At 34.9% G+C, this 12,364-nt stretch overlaps 1 protein-coding gene across 6 annotated transcripts in view; it reads left to right on the top strand.

The window, feature by feature from the left end:
• Positions 1 to 9,880, top strand: part of LOC144374771 (adhesion G-protein coupled receptor V1-like) — a 73,033-nt gene extending 63,153 nt beyond the window's left edge. For 4 of the 6 annotated variants that reach the window (XR_013434078.1, XM_078037508.1, XM_078037507.1 and 1 more), the window contains one exon: positions 2,714 to 2,831. Coding sequence is in view for 2 of the 6 variants with exons in the window: in XM_078037511.1 (XP_077893637.1) it covers positions 2,714 to 2,831; positions 3,846 to 3,969; positions 5,004 to 5,142; positions 5,343 to 5,528; positions 5,791 to 6,023; positions 6,433 to 6,581; positions 8,355 to 8,503 (1,098 nt within the window). In the remaining 4 variants the exon portion in view is untranslated. Of the gene's footprint in view, positions 1 to 2,713; positions 2,832 to 3,845; positions 3,970 to 5,003; positions 5,143 to 5,342; positions 5,529 to 5,790; positions 6,024 to 6,432; positions 6,582 to 8,354 lie in introns of those variants that run through there. The other 2 variants (XM_078037511.1, XM_078037510.1) reach the window with 1 other exon arrangement.
• Positions 9,881 to 12,364: the final 2,484 nt, after the last annotated feature.

The following is a 12,364-nucleotide window of genomic DNA, read 5'->3' as shown; positions in this document are numbered from 1 at the left end:
AATGGCTTCAAATTTCAAAAAGCTGAGAAACTGTTTTTGTTTTCCTAATGTAGTTTGTAGTAGCATTTCTTGAACCACTGCTCTGTACTGCTGTTCTGCAGAATAATAATTGCTCTAAAAGATTGAGTGTTCAAATAGAGTTGGGAAACTCCAAACTGAATTAAGAAAGATTTCCTGGTGCAATTAAAAAATTACTTGCATATATTTTGAATCTCTAATAGAGAAACTCTTCTAAATATATTTCCCCATGAAACTTTCCCATCACCTTTTATCCCAGAACATTTATATTTTGTAACTAGTGTTCCAAAAACATTGGCATTTGCTACTTGTAATCACCTGTCAGCGGTTTTTCCTATTACTTCTTGTCAATTTTTTTGAGAAATGGAGATCATACCACATGGAAACTGCCTTATATCTAGAGTAGTAAGGTGGGTGGCAACATAACTGTGTAATGATTCTTGTTGATTTTTATGATGCATGTTGATCATTATCCACAACGCTACATTTGTGAATTTGCCTGTTGACTAAAATTTATTTGTAAATCTCCAAATCAGTACTCTTGCTTCTCTCACAGTCATTTGTGGACACACAAATAGTGGTGGAAAATAAGCTTCGCCCAATGAGCACATTCCCACCTGAGGTAGAACAAGACGTGACTTTTCTTGTTTCCACTCTCATAATGTAAACAGATGTCTTTGTCATTGTCAATGTATTGCCATTTCATTTCCATTTTAATTTTCTGTTGGTGAATTCACTGTTTTAAATGGCCTCCAAGTGTAGAGCTGAAATCTTCAGTCTTCAACAAGGAGTTTGTGATATGTTATAAGGAGAAAATATTGTTTTGTGTTAGATAAGCTATTCAAGTCTTAGTTGCAGTGCTTATTTAAAATGAAAAATATGTTAAAATGACTCAGAGTTTTTGCCAGTGTGCACATCTCTGCAAATGACCATAAAAGTGCCTGAACACTGATTCTGGGGTTACAAAAAAAAAAAAAAACTGGTTGAGCAGGCAAATGTGTAAATAGGGATTCCAAAAATTATGAGCGCTAACTATATTTTCAACCAATAGCACCTCAGAGAAATTACCGTAAATACAAAGAAGCATGTAGAAGAATGTTTGTGGTAATATTATTTACAACAGTTAATAGTCCTTATTAGATAAATGTTGAAAATATTGTAAATGCAAACAGTGGACTGTCCACACCAATTAAAAGGTTAAATTAAATCTGCATGCAGAAATGTGGATGACTTTAATAGTATATACTGAAAGAAAAATTAAGAAGCAGACACAATGCATTTAAGAGTGAGTGACAGGATGAGGAGGGATTTGACAAATGGTATTTAAAGGGCAGAAGCCAGGTACTTTGGTGAGCACCTGTAATCCCAGCTACTCTGAAGGCTGAGATGAAAGGAACACTTGAACTCAGAAGACCAGCCTGGGCAAAATAGTGAGACCCCAGGTCAGAAACAACAAACAGGGCATGGTGGTGCACAACTATAATCTCAGCTACTTGGGAGCCTGAGGCAGAAGGATCACCAAATTCAAGGCCAGCCTCAGGAACTTAGGAGACCGATTTCTCAAAAATTTAAAAAGCGCTGCTGACGTAGATTAATGGTAAAGTATCCCTGAGTTCAAATCCCCAGTACCAAAAAGCAAAATAAAACGAACAAAAGAAATGGACAGATAAAGGACAAAGACTAAATAGAAATAAAAGGCCATCCATTGTCCAATGGAAATAGTGCTGAAGGCTGAAGAACAGAAGAGGATCAATACAAAATGTGCTCCTAAGATTCAGGACAAAAACAAAAAGAATGAAACATAAAATCAGTAATAGTCTGTGCCAAGCATGGTGGTATGCATAGGTAGTTCCATCTACTTGGGAAGCTGAGGTGAGAAGTTCTGTTGAACCCAGGAGTTCAAAACTAGCCTGGGCAACATAGCAATACCTTGAAACCTCATCTCAAAAACAAACAAACAAACAAATAGGATTCCTGTGTTTTAACAGCAAGGGGAAAAAATTATAAGAAACAGGATGCATTCAGCAAGAAACAAGTGGAACATATAAGAACAAAGGAAAACAAAATCGGAAAGGTGAAGATTAAAAAAAAAAAACATTGAAATGTGTATATAAAATTCCAGGTTCCTGGATGGAAGCACTAGATTTTCCTTATGAATTAGGCTCCTGTATTGCTGCCTGTGGTACTATTGTTAACCAGGAATGTGCCAGAGATAACTTAACATTGACAATACAGGCCATGAGAAGAATGTCAGTGATAATTAACTACAGCAAGTGTCTCTAGCCTATCGATTGCAGCTGTGACTATAATCTCAGGTCATCCATTGCTTGTTTTTCTTCTTGAATGGAGCCAACTCCCCTTACAGATGTTAAATCTGTGAGTTTTTACAGTTTACATTATGATGTAACCATTTGTCCTCTAAAAGATTGAACTCCAGTATTGAAATTTTTCAGTAAATTTAGGAGATGAGAGATGAGTTAATTTTTAAAAATTTTTCCTATTAAGAGCATAAATGGAATTTATAGTTAGAGTTGACTTTTTTGTATAATAATTCTCCCTAGATGCAACCCTTATTCTAGGCAACAGAAAGGACTGAAAAAGTGATTATGCGCATAAACCTTATTCTGCTAATAAAACACTCAAAGTTTGACTTTGGTCAATCTGGAAGATTTATTGTTCTTCTCATTTGCTATAGATGGAGTCTCAGAAGACCATTGTATTGCATGCACTGCAAGACACCATGCTGGAAAATGACAGGCATTATACAATTCACCTGTTACCAATTGATGAGGTAGAAATATCTCCCGCAAAAGGTAAGAAAAATTTTGGAAATTAAAAAGTAGATTAAAGCAGATAATTAGTAGTTACAGAGATAGGCAATGTTAGGTTTTCTAATTCCTAAAATTTTGCTAAAACATAAAGATGTACTCAGGTAAGTACATTTTTAAATTAACATTATAATACCCCATGTTGGTAAGACAGGTCAGATTTCATACTGCTCAGCTGTGACTTTTTAAATAAAACATTTTTATGAAGCAACATTATAAAATTAATTATGGTAGCTTCCTAAATGATGTGATATTAGGAGACTGGTTAAATGTGGCAGAATGCTATGCAGTCATTCAAAATGATGTGGCAGAGAAACAACTACATTGAAAATGAATAACAATTACATGGGTAATTGTTATGGTTATAAAGTAGGTTTCAGAACAACATGCTCAATGTAATCCCATTTTTGTCATGTGCTTTCTCTCTTTCTTTCTTCCTTCCTTCCTTCCTTCCTTCCTTCCTTCCTTCCTTCCTTTCTTTCTGTTGGGAATGAAGCCCAGGGCCTCATGCATGCTCCATATGTGCTCTGATGTGCTTGTCTTATGTAAGTTTGGAATTATTTATTTGAAATGTTAATAATGGTTTTGATTTCCTAAATGTGGAAACATATTATTTTTATAATTCAACATTGTTTTAAACTAACATATTATGTTTGATACGTAGTGTTTACCTGTTTTCATCTGAAACTAGAAACTACGTATTTTGACACTTCAGAAACAGGCATCATATGGTTCCTGTGATGACTTGTTGCTTGGATCAGTAGAGAATGTTTCAAGAAAATTTTTGTTGTGTGTTCTATCAACAATAATCACAGTAAAAAATGGCCCAGAGTTTAATTATAAAAACTTTGTATTGTTACATGTCTTTTTTGCTATCAAAACTCCATCCTATTGATGGGTCTGTGACAAAAAGCAAAATCTGTGGTCAGGAAAATTCTAGCATTACTGTATGTATTTTGGGTAGTTATCCTTTTGTGTTATGTGTCATCATCAACTTAGGTAGTGCATCAATAATCATTCTGGGAGAAAGGGGAGCACCAGGAGAAGTTGGGATAGCTCCATCATCTAGGCATGTCCTCATCGGGGAGCCTTCAGCTAAATACAATGGTTTTGCTATCATCAGGTAAGAGCTTCAAGATTTTTCTTTGCTTCTACGGGGTTATGACATTGTTTAAAGGATTAGTCGTAGTACACCATTCTTAGTGCATATACAGTGTTCGTGCATCATGATTTTACATAGATGTAGCATCATTTGGAAATGCTGCACCTTTTAGACTGAAATATAAATTAGATCCCAAAAAAGTTTCAGACTAATGGATGATTTGCACAACCTACACCAAGGAAAGCTCCTGGCGTTGAGATCAAAAGTCCATGCTTTCAGCCCTATTCTGTAGCTAAATGTGCAATATAGGAGATATATTCCATCTTTGTTAGCATGTTTGCCTTAGCTGGAAACCATCTTTTAAAAAAGCATCAAGGTCAAAGATTTTTATTCTAAGTGTTACAATGTCAGGACTTATCATATAACTAAATTAGTATGATCATAGGAATGTCTGTTTCTCTCAAATTTCCTCATGAGGAATAGAGGTGGCAGCCATCAATGAAGTGGCCAGATTTGACTCAATATTTTTTTAAAATATTTTATTTTTTAGTTATCGGTGGACACAACATCTTTGTTTGTATGTGGTGCTGAGGATCGAACCCAGGCCGCACGCATGCCAGGCGAGCGCGCTACCATTGAGCCACATCCCCAGCCCTTGACTCAATATTTTATCTTTGTGATAGTTATCCAAAGATGATTATTTATCCTTTTACATTAGTATGCGCATGTATGAAGTGTTTATTATTCTTTGGAGAAGTTTGTTAGGCTATTCATATTTTATGCCCTATGTATTAAAAATCTGTAACAACTTCTTTTTATTCCCTCCCACTATTAATGTTCAATTTTTGCCAATATGCTTGTCATACATTGACACTACACTAGCTCAGTATTTTCTAAGTACTTTCTTGCAGTTTATAATTTATAGACAAGTTTAGTTAAAAGTATTAAGTTCTTGAAAAAAATGAAAATTGATTACTGTTGAAAGATTCAGTAAACATTTAGGAAAAGTACCAGCAATCAAAATGTATTAAATATACATTTTTGTATTTTTGTAGCCTTGTTCGTGGCCCAGCAATCTGGGGAGAGGTCACAGTGTTCTGGAGAATCATCCCTCCTTCTGTGAGGGTATTTGCTCAAACATCAGGAAAACTGACAATGCGAGATGGACAGTCTGCAGCCATTGTAGTGATACAGGTATCAATGTTGCTGGCTTATTATGCCCTTCACTCTGTGTGTGTGTGTGTGTGTGTGTGTGTGTGTGTGTGTGTGTGTGGTGTTGGGGTGGGCCATGAGGAGGTTGGTAATATTGCAGAATCTGTTGCTGCTTTTTATGTAAAAGGAATGTTTAAGTTTTACAGATTTTACTGTTAATGATTGTTTTCATCCTTCTCTAGGCTTTGAATGATAATATTCCTGAGGAAAAGTCTTTCTATGAGTATCAGCTCACTGAAGTCAGCGAGGGAGGAGTGCTGAGTGACTCCAGAAGCATGGCCAACATCACTGTGGTGGCCAGTGACTTTCCCTATGGCCGATTTTCCTTTTCACAGGTGCAGCTTCGAGTATCAGAGGAAGCACTGGGGGTATGGTGTGACTTACTTAAAAATATTAATATTGTTTTTGTTTTTGATGTTGTGAATGCTCTTTAAAAGTATTCCCTTGTTCATAGTCTAAAGTTTTTCACAAACACATTAAATTGCTCCTAACATTATTTTAACATATAGCATATACTTTATAAATTCATGTTTAATTTCGACTTAATCCTGGTAAATAGTCTTTAATTAGTGATAATGTTGTCTGGTAGATTAGACATACAAATCAAATGTGAAAATGCTTTTTGCCTAGGTTAATGTCACTATCATCCATTTGGGTGGATATTTTGGCCTGGTGAGACTCTGGTACAAGACTGTGAGCGGGACAGCAGATGCTGGCTCAGATTTTGTTTATGCATCAGGAGAGCTCCTCTTTGAAGCCAGAGAGACGGTGAAGAGTCTGCTTGTTGAAATCCTTGATGACGACCATCCTGAAGGCCCTGAAGAATTTTCTGTAGCAATTCTAAAGGTGGAACTCCAGGGAAGGTAAAGAAGAACAGGAAATGAGTAAAAAAGAGGGAGAGAGAATGAATAAAGCTACATGTGTAGACACCAATACTGAGGCGTACAACTATTCTTTTCTTGCTGTTTTTCAACCTATGTGATGTTCTAACAGCTCATAGAAGGGAAATTATGAAAAAGACTAGGTGTTATTATTTGTTTTGGTTTCATGAAGGTGCCAGTAATTGGGAGAAGCACAGAAATCTTTTCAAAACATCATTAAAAAAAAGGAGTACCTTAGTGTTGAGTATCCTTAAAAGTATTACAATACTTAATAGAGCTAAGTTACAGGAGCTAAAAGATCCCAAAGGATCTTTCAATTCATGCTAAGCAATTATGTATTTGTTATTTATTTTTTGTGTTTTAAAATTTTATTTTTTATGACTTTCCAAAGAGGATATGATTTTACCATCCAAGAAAATGGACTTCAGATAGATCAACCTCCTGAAATAGGAAACACCTCTGTTGTTCGAATCATAATAATGAAAAATGATAATGCAGAGGGAATCATTGAATTTGACCCTAAGTATACTACTTTCAAAGGTAAGTCCAAGTGGCTTAATTGTATGTTTTGCACCATCTTCTCAATTAGAAAGTACCTGAACATAGTATTCAGTTTGAATTTGCATATGTAAAATTTTCTTGGTTTGGTTTGTATGTGTGTGTGCACACACATATATACCTTTATATTTTTATACTTACTAATTTTGAAAATGTTTTTAATTATCAATATGAAGTCTTGAACCATTCTGTGTAGGGCAAAGCCAAATGGTTAAAAATAAGTAATTGTAGAAAAAAAATTATACTTAACCTTAGGATTATTAAAATGTTTCAGTTTTAAACATTTTAATGAAAACTCTAAATTATTTAATTTCCTATGTCATAAGAAATTAGTGAATATTCACTTTTTAGTGAATAATTACCTTTAAAATGACTTTGTTTTTGGTGCAGGTGGAGGTAGTGTCTGGATCTTGATCCTATTTTTGGAAATAGTTTGAGTATCACTTTCCCTTTGTAGAAGTTCCCTTCTATAGAAAAAGAGTACAGAGAATTATGGCTATATCCCTTTCTAGGGAGAAAGAGAAAGCTCCCTTTCTAGGAAATGGTTTTCTTCAAAGGAAGAATACAAGGGGAATGAAGGGAAGGGAGGGGAAATGGTAATAGGAAAGACAGTAGAATGAATCAGACATAATTTTCTTATATTCATATATGAAGACACGACCAGTGAACTCCACATCATGTACAACCACAAAAATGGGATCCTAATTAGAATAAGTTATACTCCGTGTATGTATAACATGTCAAAATACACTCTACTGTCATGTATATCTGAAAATAACAAATAAAAATGCTATTTAATCTGAAAAATTAACATGTTATCTTGCTTGGGCAAGTAATTTATTGGCTCCATTGTTTCTGTCAAAATTCTTTGGTTATCTCGACGTTTTTAAAGTTCATCAAAAAATAATTTAAGAAATTGGTTAATAATGACTTTTATGGGTAAATCATGCAAGATATTACAATTTTCTGAACTTTAGTCTACAACTAGTAAAAGTTGTGTTGAATTTTTGCATGAAGAAAGAAATAGTATTTTGACTATTTTTTCCGTTTCTTAATTTTGATTCACTCTCTTTCTGGGAATCATGGGGTAATACCTCTTTATATATAGTTTTTTATGTAAGTGCACTCTTATTTATCCCTAGATATGTGAACTATATGAAATGATATTTTAATATATTGAGGTTAGTAGAGCTCAAGTAGAAATAAAGATTTTAAAATTAATTTTTAAATTGAAATCAAGCATTGAGGTTGCATTTTCATATTCACAGTATATTTTAAAAGACCTGAAACCATAACAGAATTTTTTATGTAGATTTTTAAAGTATTCATATAAGTAGCATACATTTTATTTATTTATAATATTATCTTTCAACAAACTATTTAGAACTAATCCATATATAAATTTGTAATCCATATATAAATTTGAAGTTTCTTAAGTCCAGCTAACATTGTCTTGTAAACCAAATCTTTATGTTTGTACATGGTACACAGAGAAGAAATGCCTATACAAATGACTAAATAGGTTGTGTGGATTCTAACCTTTACTGTTCACTATAACTTTCAACATCTAGTGAACTACATTATTCCTAAAAAAAAAAAAAAAAAAAAAAGAGTCATGAAATTTTCACTAATCGTTTTTAAAGTGATAGTTTGCCTTGTCACATTATGTTTAGTTACCTAGTTTAATTTGTCTGAATCATATAAAAGTTGGTTGCTTTTTTCGGTGTACCAGTTAACTCCCAGTTCCCCTTACAGTGGAGGAGGATGTTCGAGCAACTGCGATCCCAGTGGTGAGTCTGCATGGAACTTATGGCATTGTGACTGCTGATGTCATCACCCAGAGCTCCTCTGCTGTTCCAGGGGTCGTCAGTTATATGCTGCACAGCAGTTCAGTCATCTTTTAGCATGGACAGAACTTAAGTTTTATAAATGTCTCCATCACTGATGGCAGTGAAAAGTTGGTAATCCAGGAAACTGTGTGGGCCCACATAAAACATGATATTGAGAACTGACTCTAACATGCACCCATAATACATGTGCCCATTGAGAAAGAGCAGATGAAAGACTTTAGGGGATGTTGGGCATAGGGAAAGGGGTCCCGGGACCATCGTTGTGTATGTATTTCCTTTCAAATACAAGAGATAATTTCTATTTTGGAGACTTAAAAACTCTAATCAGAATGTGGAAACATCCTTCAGTGCACTGCCTTAAGCCTTAAGCAACTAAAAAGAGAGGAGGAAAGTCTAATAACTGTCCCAGGTTATGTAATATTGATGCTGATCATTCATGCTTTCAGTTAAGCACCCTCTTCTTCCATTTGGAGTCTGACTACTGTGCCTTGAATATGTATGATCAATTTGGAAAATGACTAGTTATTTGGAATTTACAAGCATTTTAATATGTTTAGACTCAGAATTGCTCCTTCTCGCTATGCAGTGAATTTGAGGGGCCTTTTGAAATTCTTCTCACTGGAGCTACTGGTGGAGCGATCCTTGGGCGCCACCTAGTGAGCAGAATCACCATAACCAAGAGTGAATCTCCATTTAACACTATAAGATTTCTCAATCAAAGCAAAATTTCTGTTCCTAACCCCAATTCCACAATGATTTTATCCTTGGTCCTCGAAAGAACTGGAAGACTCTTAGGAGAGATTCAGGTAGAGTTATTCTTTTTTTTTGGTTTTAAAAATAATTTTTGATAGATTGTATATGATTTTGGATTTTCTTCTCCAAATATATATGCTTTTTCACAATCAATAAATAGTATTTATTAATTACCTTGTATGGGTAAAATGGTTTCTGGATAAGATGAAGTACATAAAAGTGTATTGGACATACATCTATCCTCAAGGAATTCTTGAGAGCAAGTTAATGATTCTGTTTAAATTAATAACTTCAACAAATATTTTTTTTATTTTTATGTGTTTTTTTTTCCCGGTACCAGGGATTGAACTCAGGAGCACTGAATCACTGACCCACATCCCCAGCCCTTTGGCGTGTTTTATTTATAGACAATGTATCATTGAGTTGCTTAGTGCCTTGCTAAGTTGCTGAGGTTGTCTTTGAACTCGTGATCCTCCTGCCCATCCTCTTAAGAGCCACTGGGATTATAGGCATGTGCTACTATGCCCAGCTTCAACAAATATTTATTGGGAGATTTCTAGGTGCTGATCCTGTTTTAAGTACTAAGAATATATTTGTGAATTAGATCTCTTATGTGTTCTTACAGAGTGCTCACTTTAGAAAACATCATTAAACAGTAATAAAATTAGTAAAAACACATTATCTGATGACAATTAAGGCTCTGTTTATAAAATTGGGAGATACATTTGTGAATGACCGGCTGTCCACTTTTCTTTTTTGTGTGGCACTGGAGGCTGAACTTAGGACACTCTATCATTGAACTTTACCTGAGCCCTTTATTATTTTTTCATTTTGAAATGGATTTTGCTAAGATTTTGACCTTGAACTTGCAAACCTCCTCTTTAGCCTAACTAGCTGGGATCACAGGCTTGTTCCACCACGCCTGGCTGCTGGCTACCATTAATTGGATGTTGAGGATATGATGTTGAAGCTGAAGGCTGAGGGCATGTAATTGTTAGAGAGTTAAGTATGTGGGAGTCCTGCAGAGACATAGCCTGATGTGAGTTAGGAGAGGTCCCAGTGGTCAGGGCTTGCAAATAATGGTACAAGAGTACAAGATAGATTAGAGGGCTCAATAGGTATTTAATCACATAGAATCTCCTTTTCCAGGTGAAAGATCAATTCTAGGTGAAAATAGGATGCTATTACAGAGACTTAAGAATGGGAATAATGTCATGGATTGTCATCGAAAGCATCTCACCCTGACTACTGTTAGAAAAGTGGTTTACCATTGAAGCAGTGTAGAAGCACCAGGATTAAGTTAGGAGGCTATTGCCCTCTGCAGAAATGGTGGTGGAAAGAGATGATCAGTGAATAGATATTGAGTGTGTTTTGGAGGAAAATTCACTGGGTTCAAATTGGAGACTGAGAGAAAGAGAGGAATCAAGGTTACCTTCTAGAATTTTAGTTTGAACAATTGGCTAAATAGTACTGTTTTCTGATATTCAGAAGTTTGGGGGTGAATCAGGAGTTCTGTTTTGCCATGTTAATTTGAGATACTAGTTGGCATGCCAGTGGAGGAGTCAAGTAGGCAGGGGAGTGTGTGAGTGCAAGCACAGTGTGTGGTCAGGGCTGCGGCACAGACTAGGAATGCACTAACACTCAGAGAGTTGTTTGAAACCTTGAGATCAAAGAGTGTAGATAGTGATGTGGAAAGTATGTAGCTGAGCCCTGGGCTTCTGGAATTTAGCATTCAGAGCAGAGAGCTAGCAAAGAAGACTGAAAGTAAAGGAGGAAGAAAACCAGGAAGGCATGTGCCCTGTAAGTACCATACAAGCCAAGAAAGATAGCATATAGTGTTGCTGGAAGATCAAGTGACAAGCAAAAACAAGTGTCCTGTTTTTTTTCCTTCATAGTTGATATGAAAAATATGAAATTTGGAATTATTGAAATTTAAAAATACATTTATTATAATGTGAAAATTTGTTACTTGTAACAACTTATGAAGATTTCTGTTCATTTTACAATAGGAATTTAACTTCATAGACATGCAGGTTATATTTGCAAATGCCATTGTTTTATTAAAAAATAAGCTGATGAAGTAGGAATTCTCTGGATTTATCTTATAATAGTTTTGTAATATATGTATGTTAGTTTTTTTCTAATACTACATATACTGCAATAATCCTTCGGTTAAAACTGATCTTCTCTATTAAAAAATAAAAAACAGAACATTTTGCAGGTAAACTGGGAGATAATAGGACCCAATTCTCAGGAAACCTTACCACCACAGAACAGAGACATTGCAGACCCAGTGAGCAGATCATTCTTTTTTGGAGATGGAGAAGATGAAGTGAGAACCATAATTCTGACAATCTATCCTCATGAAAAAATTGAAATTGAAAAGACCGTTGTAATTAAACTTAAACTTGTGAAAGGAGACGCTAACTTAGACTCCAGAGCTAAAGATATTACATTAACTGTAAGTCTGACTTTACCTACAAAATTTCAGATTTAATAGGTTTATCAAATTCATTTATAGTGTTTGAAACTCTATATGCTTGTGTTGAATTGAAAATTATGAAGCCATAAGAAGTCATAGTAATTCCAACAGATCAAACCTTTTTATTTTTATGTTTGTTCATGACATAGCCTGATTATTAGCAATTTTTAAAAAGTTTTAAGAGAGTGATACTTATTTTACAATCTTTGAGAAAATTTGTTTTGGCAATATTTGGCACTTTTACAGAGGAAGTATTTGTTATGTCATCTTTGTCTTCAAAATAAAGAAAAATTATTAATGTGCTATAAATCAGGTTTTTTGAAGGAAGAATGCACTTGTTTAATTAGCACAATGATTTGGTATTATATTAGACCTGGATTCTATATATGTGATATGAATCACCTAGTCATGAGGGCCAGAATTACTGGGAGTTAAGTAGCCCCGTATTAGTAAGCTACTGAAAACAATGTAGAGAGAGAGAGCACTATTTGATTTTTTTGTTTGTGTGTTTGGAAAATACTCTTGTTTGAGAATCTACTTCTGTCATAGTATTCTGAAGAAAGAGAACCAGTAGGACACATACACATAGAGTGATTGCAAAAGAGAAAGAGATTTTAAGGAACTGTCTCCTGTGATTATGGGAGTTGGCAGGCAGGAGACCCAGGAAAGAACTGAAGTTG

This window comes from Ictidomys tridecemlineatus, unplaced genomic scaffold, assembly GCF_052094955.1.
Source record: "Ictidomys tridecemlineatus isolate mIctTri1 unplaced genomic scaffold, mIctTri1.hap1 Scaffold_87, whole genome shotgun sequence".
In the NCBI taxonomy this organism is placed as follows: Eukaryota; Metazoa; Chordata; class Mammalia; order Rodentia; family Sciuridae; genus Ictidomys; species Ictidomys tridecemlineatus.
This window is presented reverse-complemented; position numbering and strand designations above follow the sequence as displayed.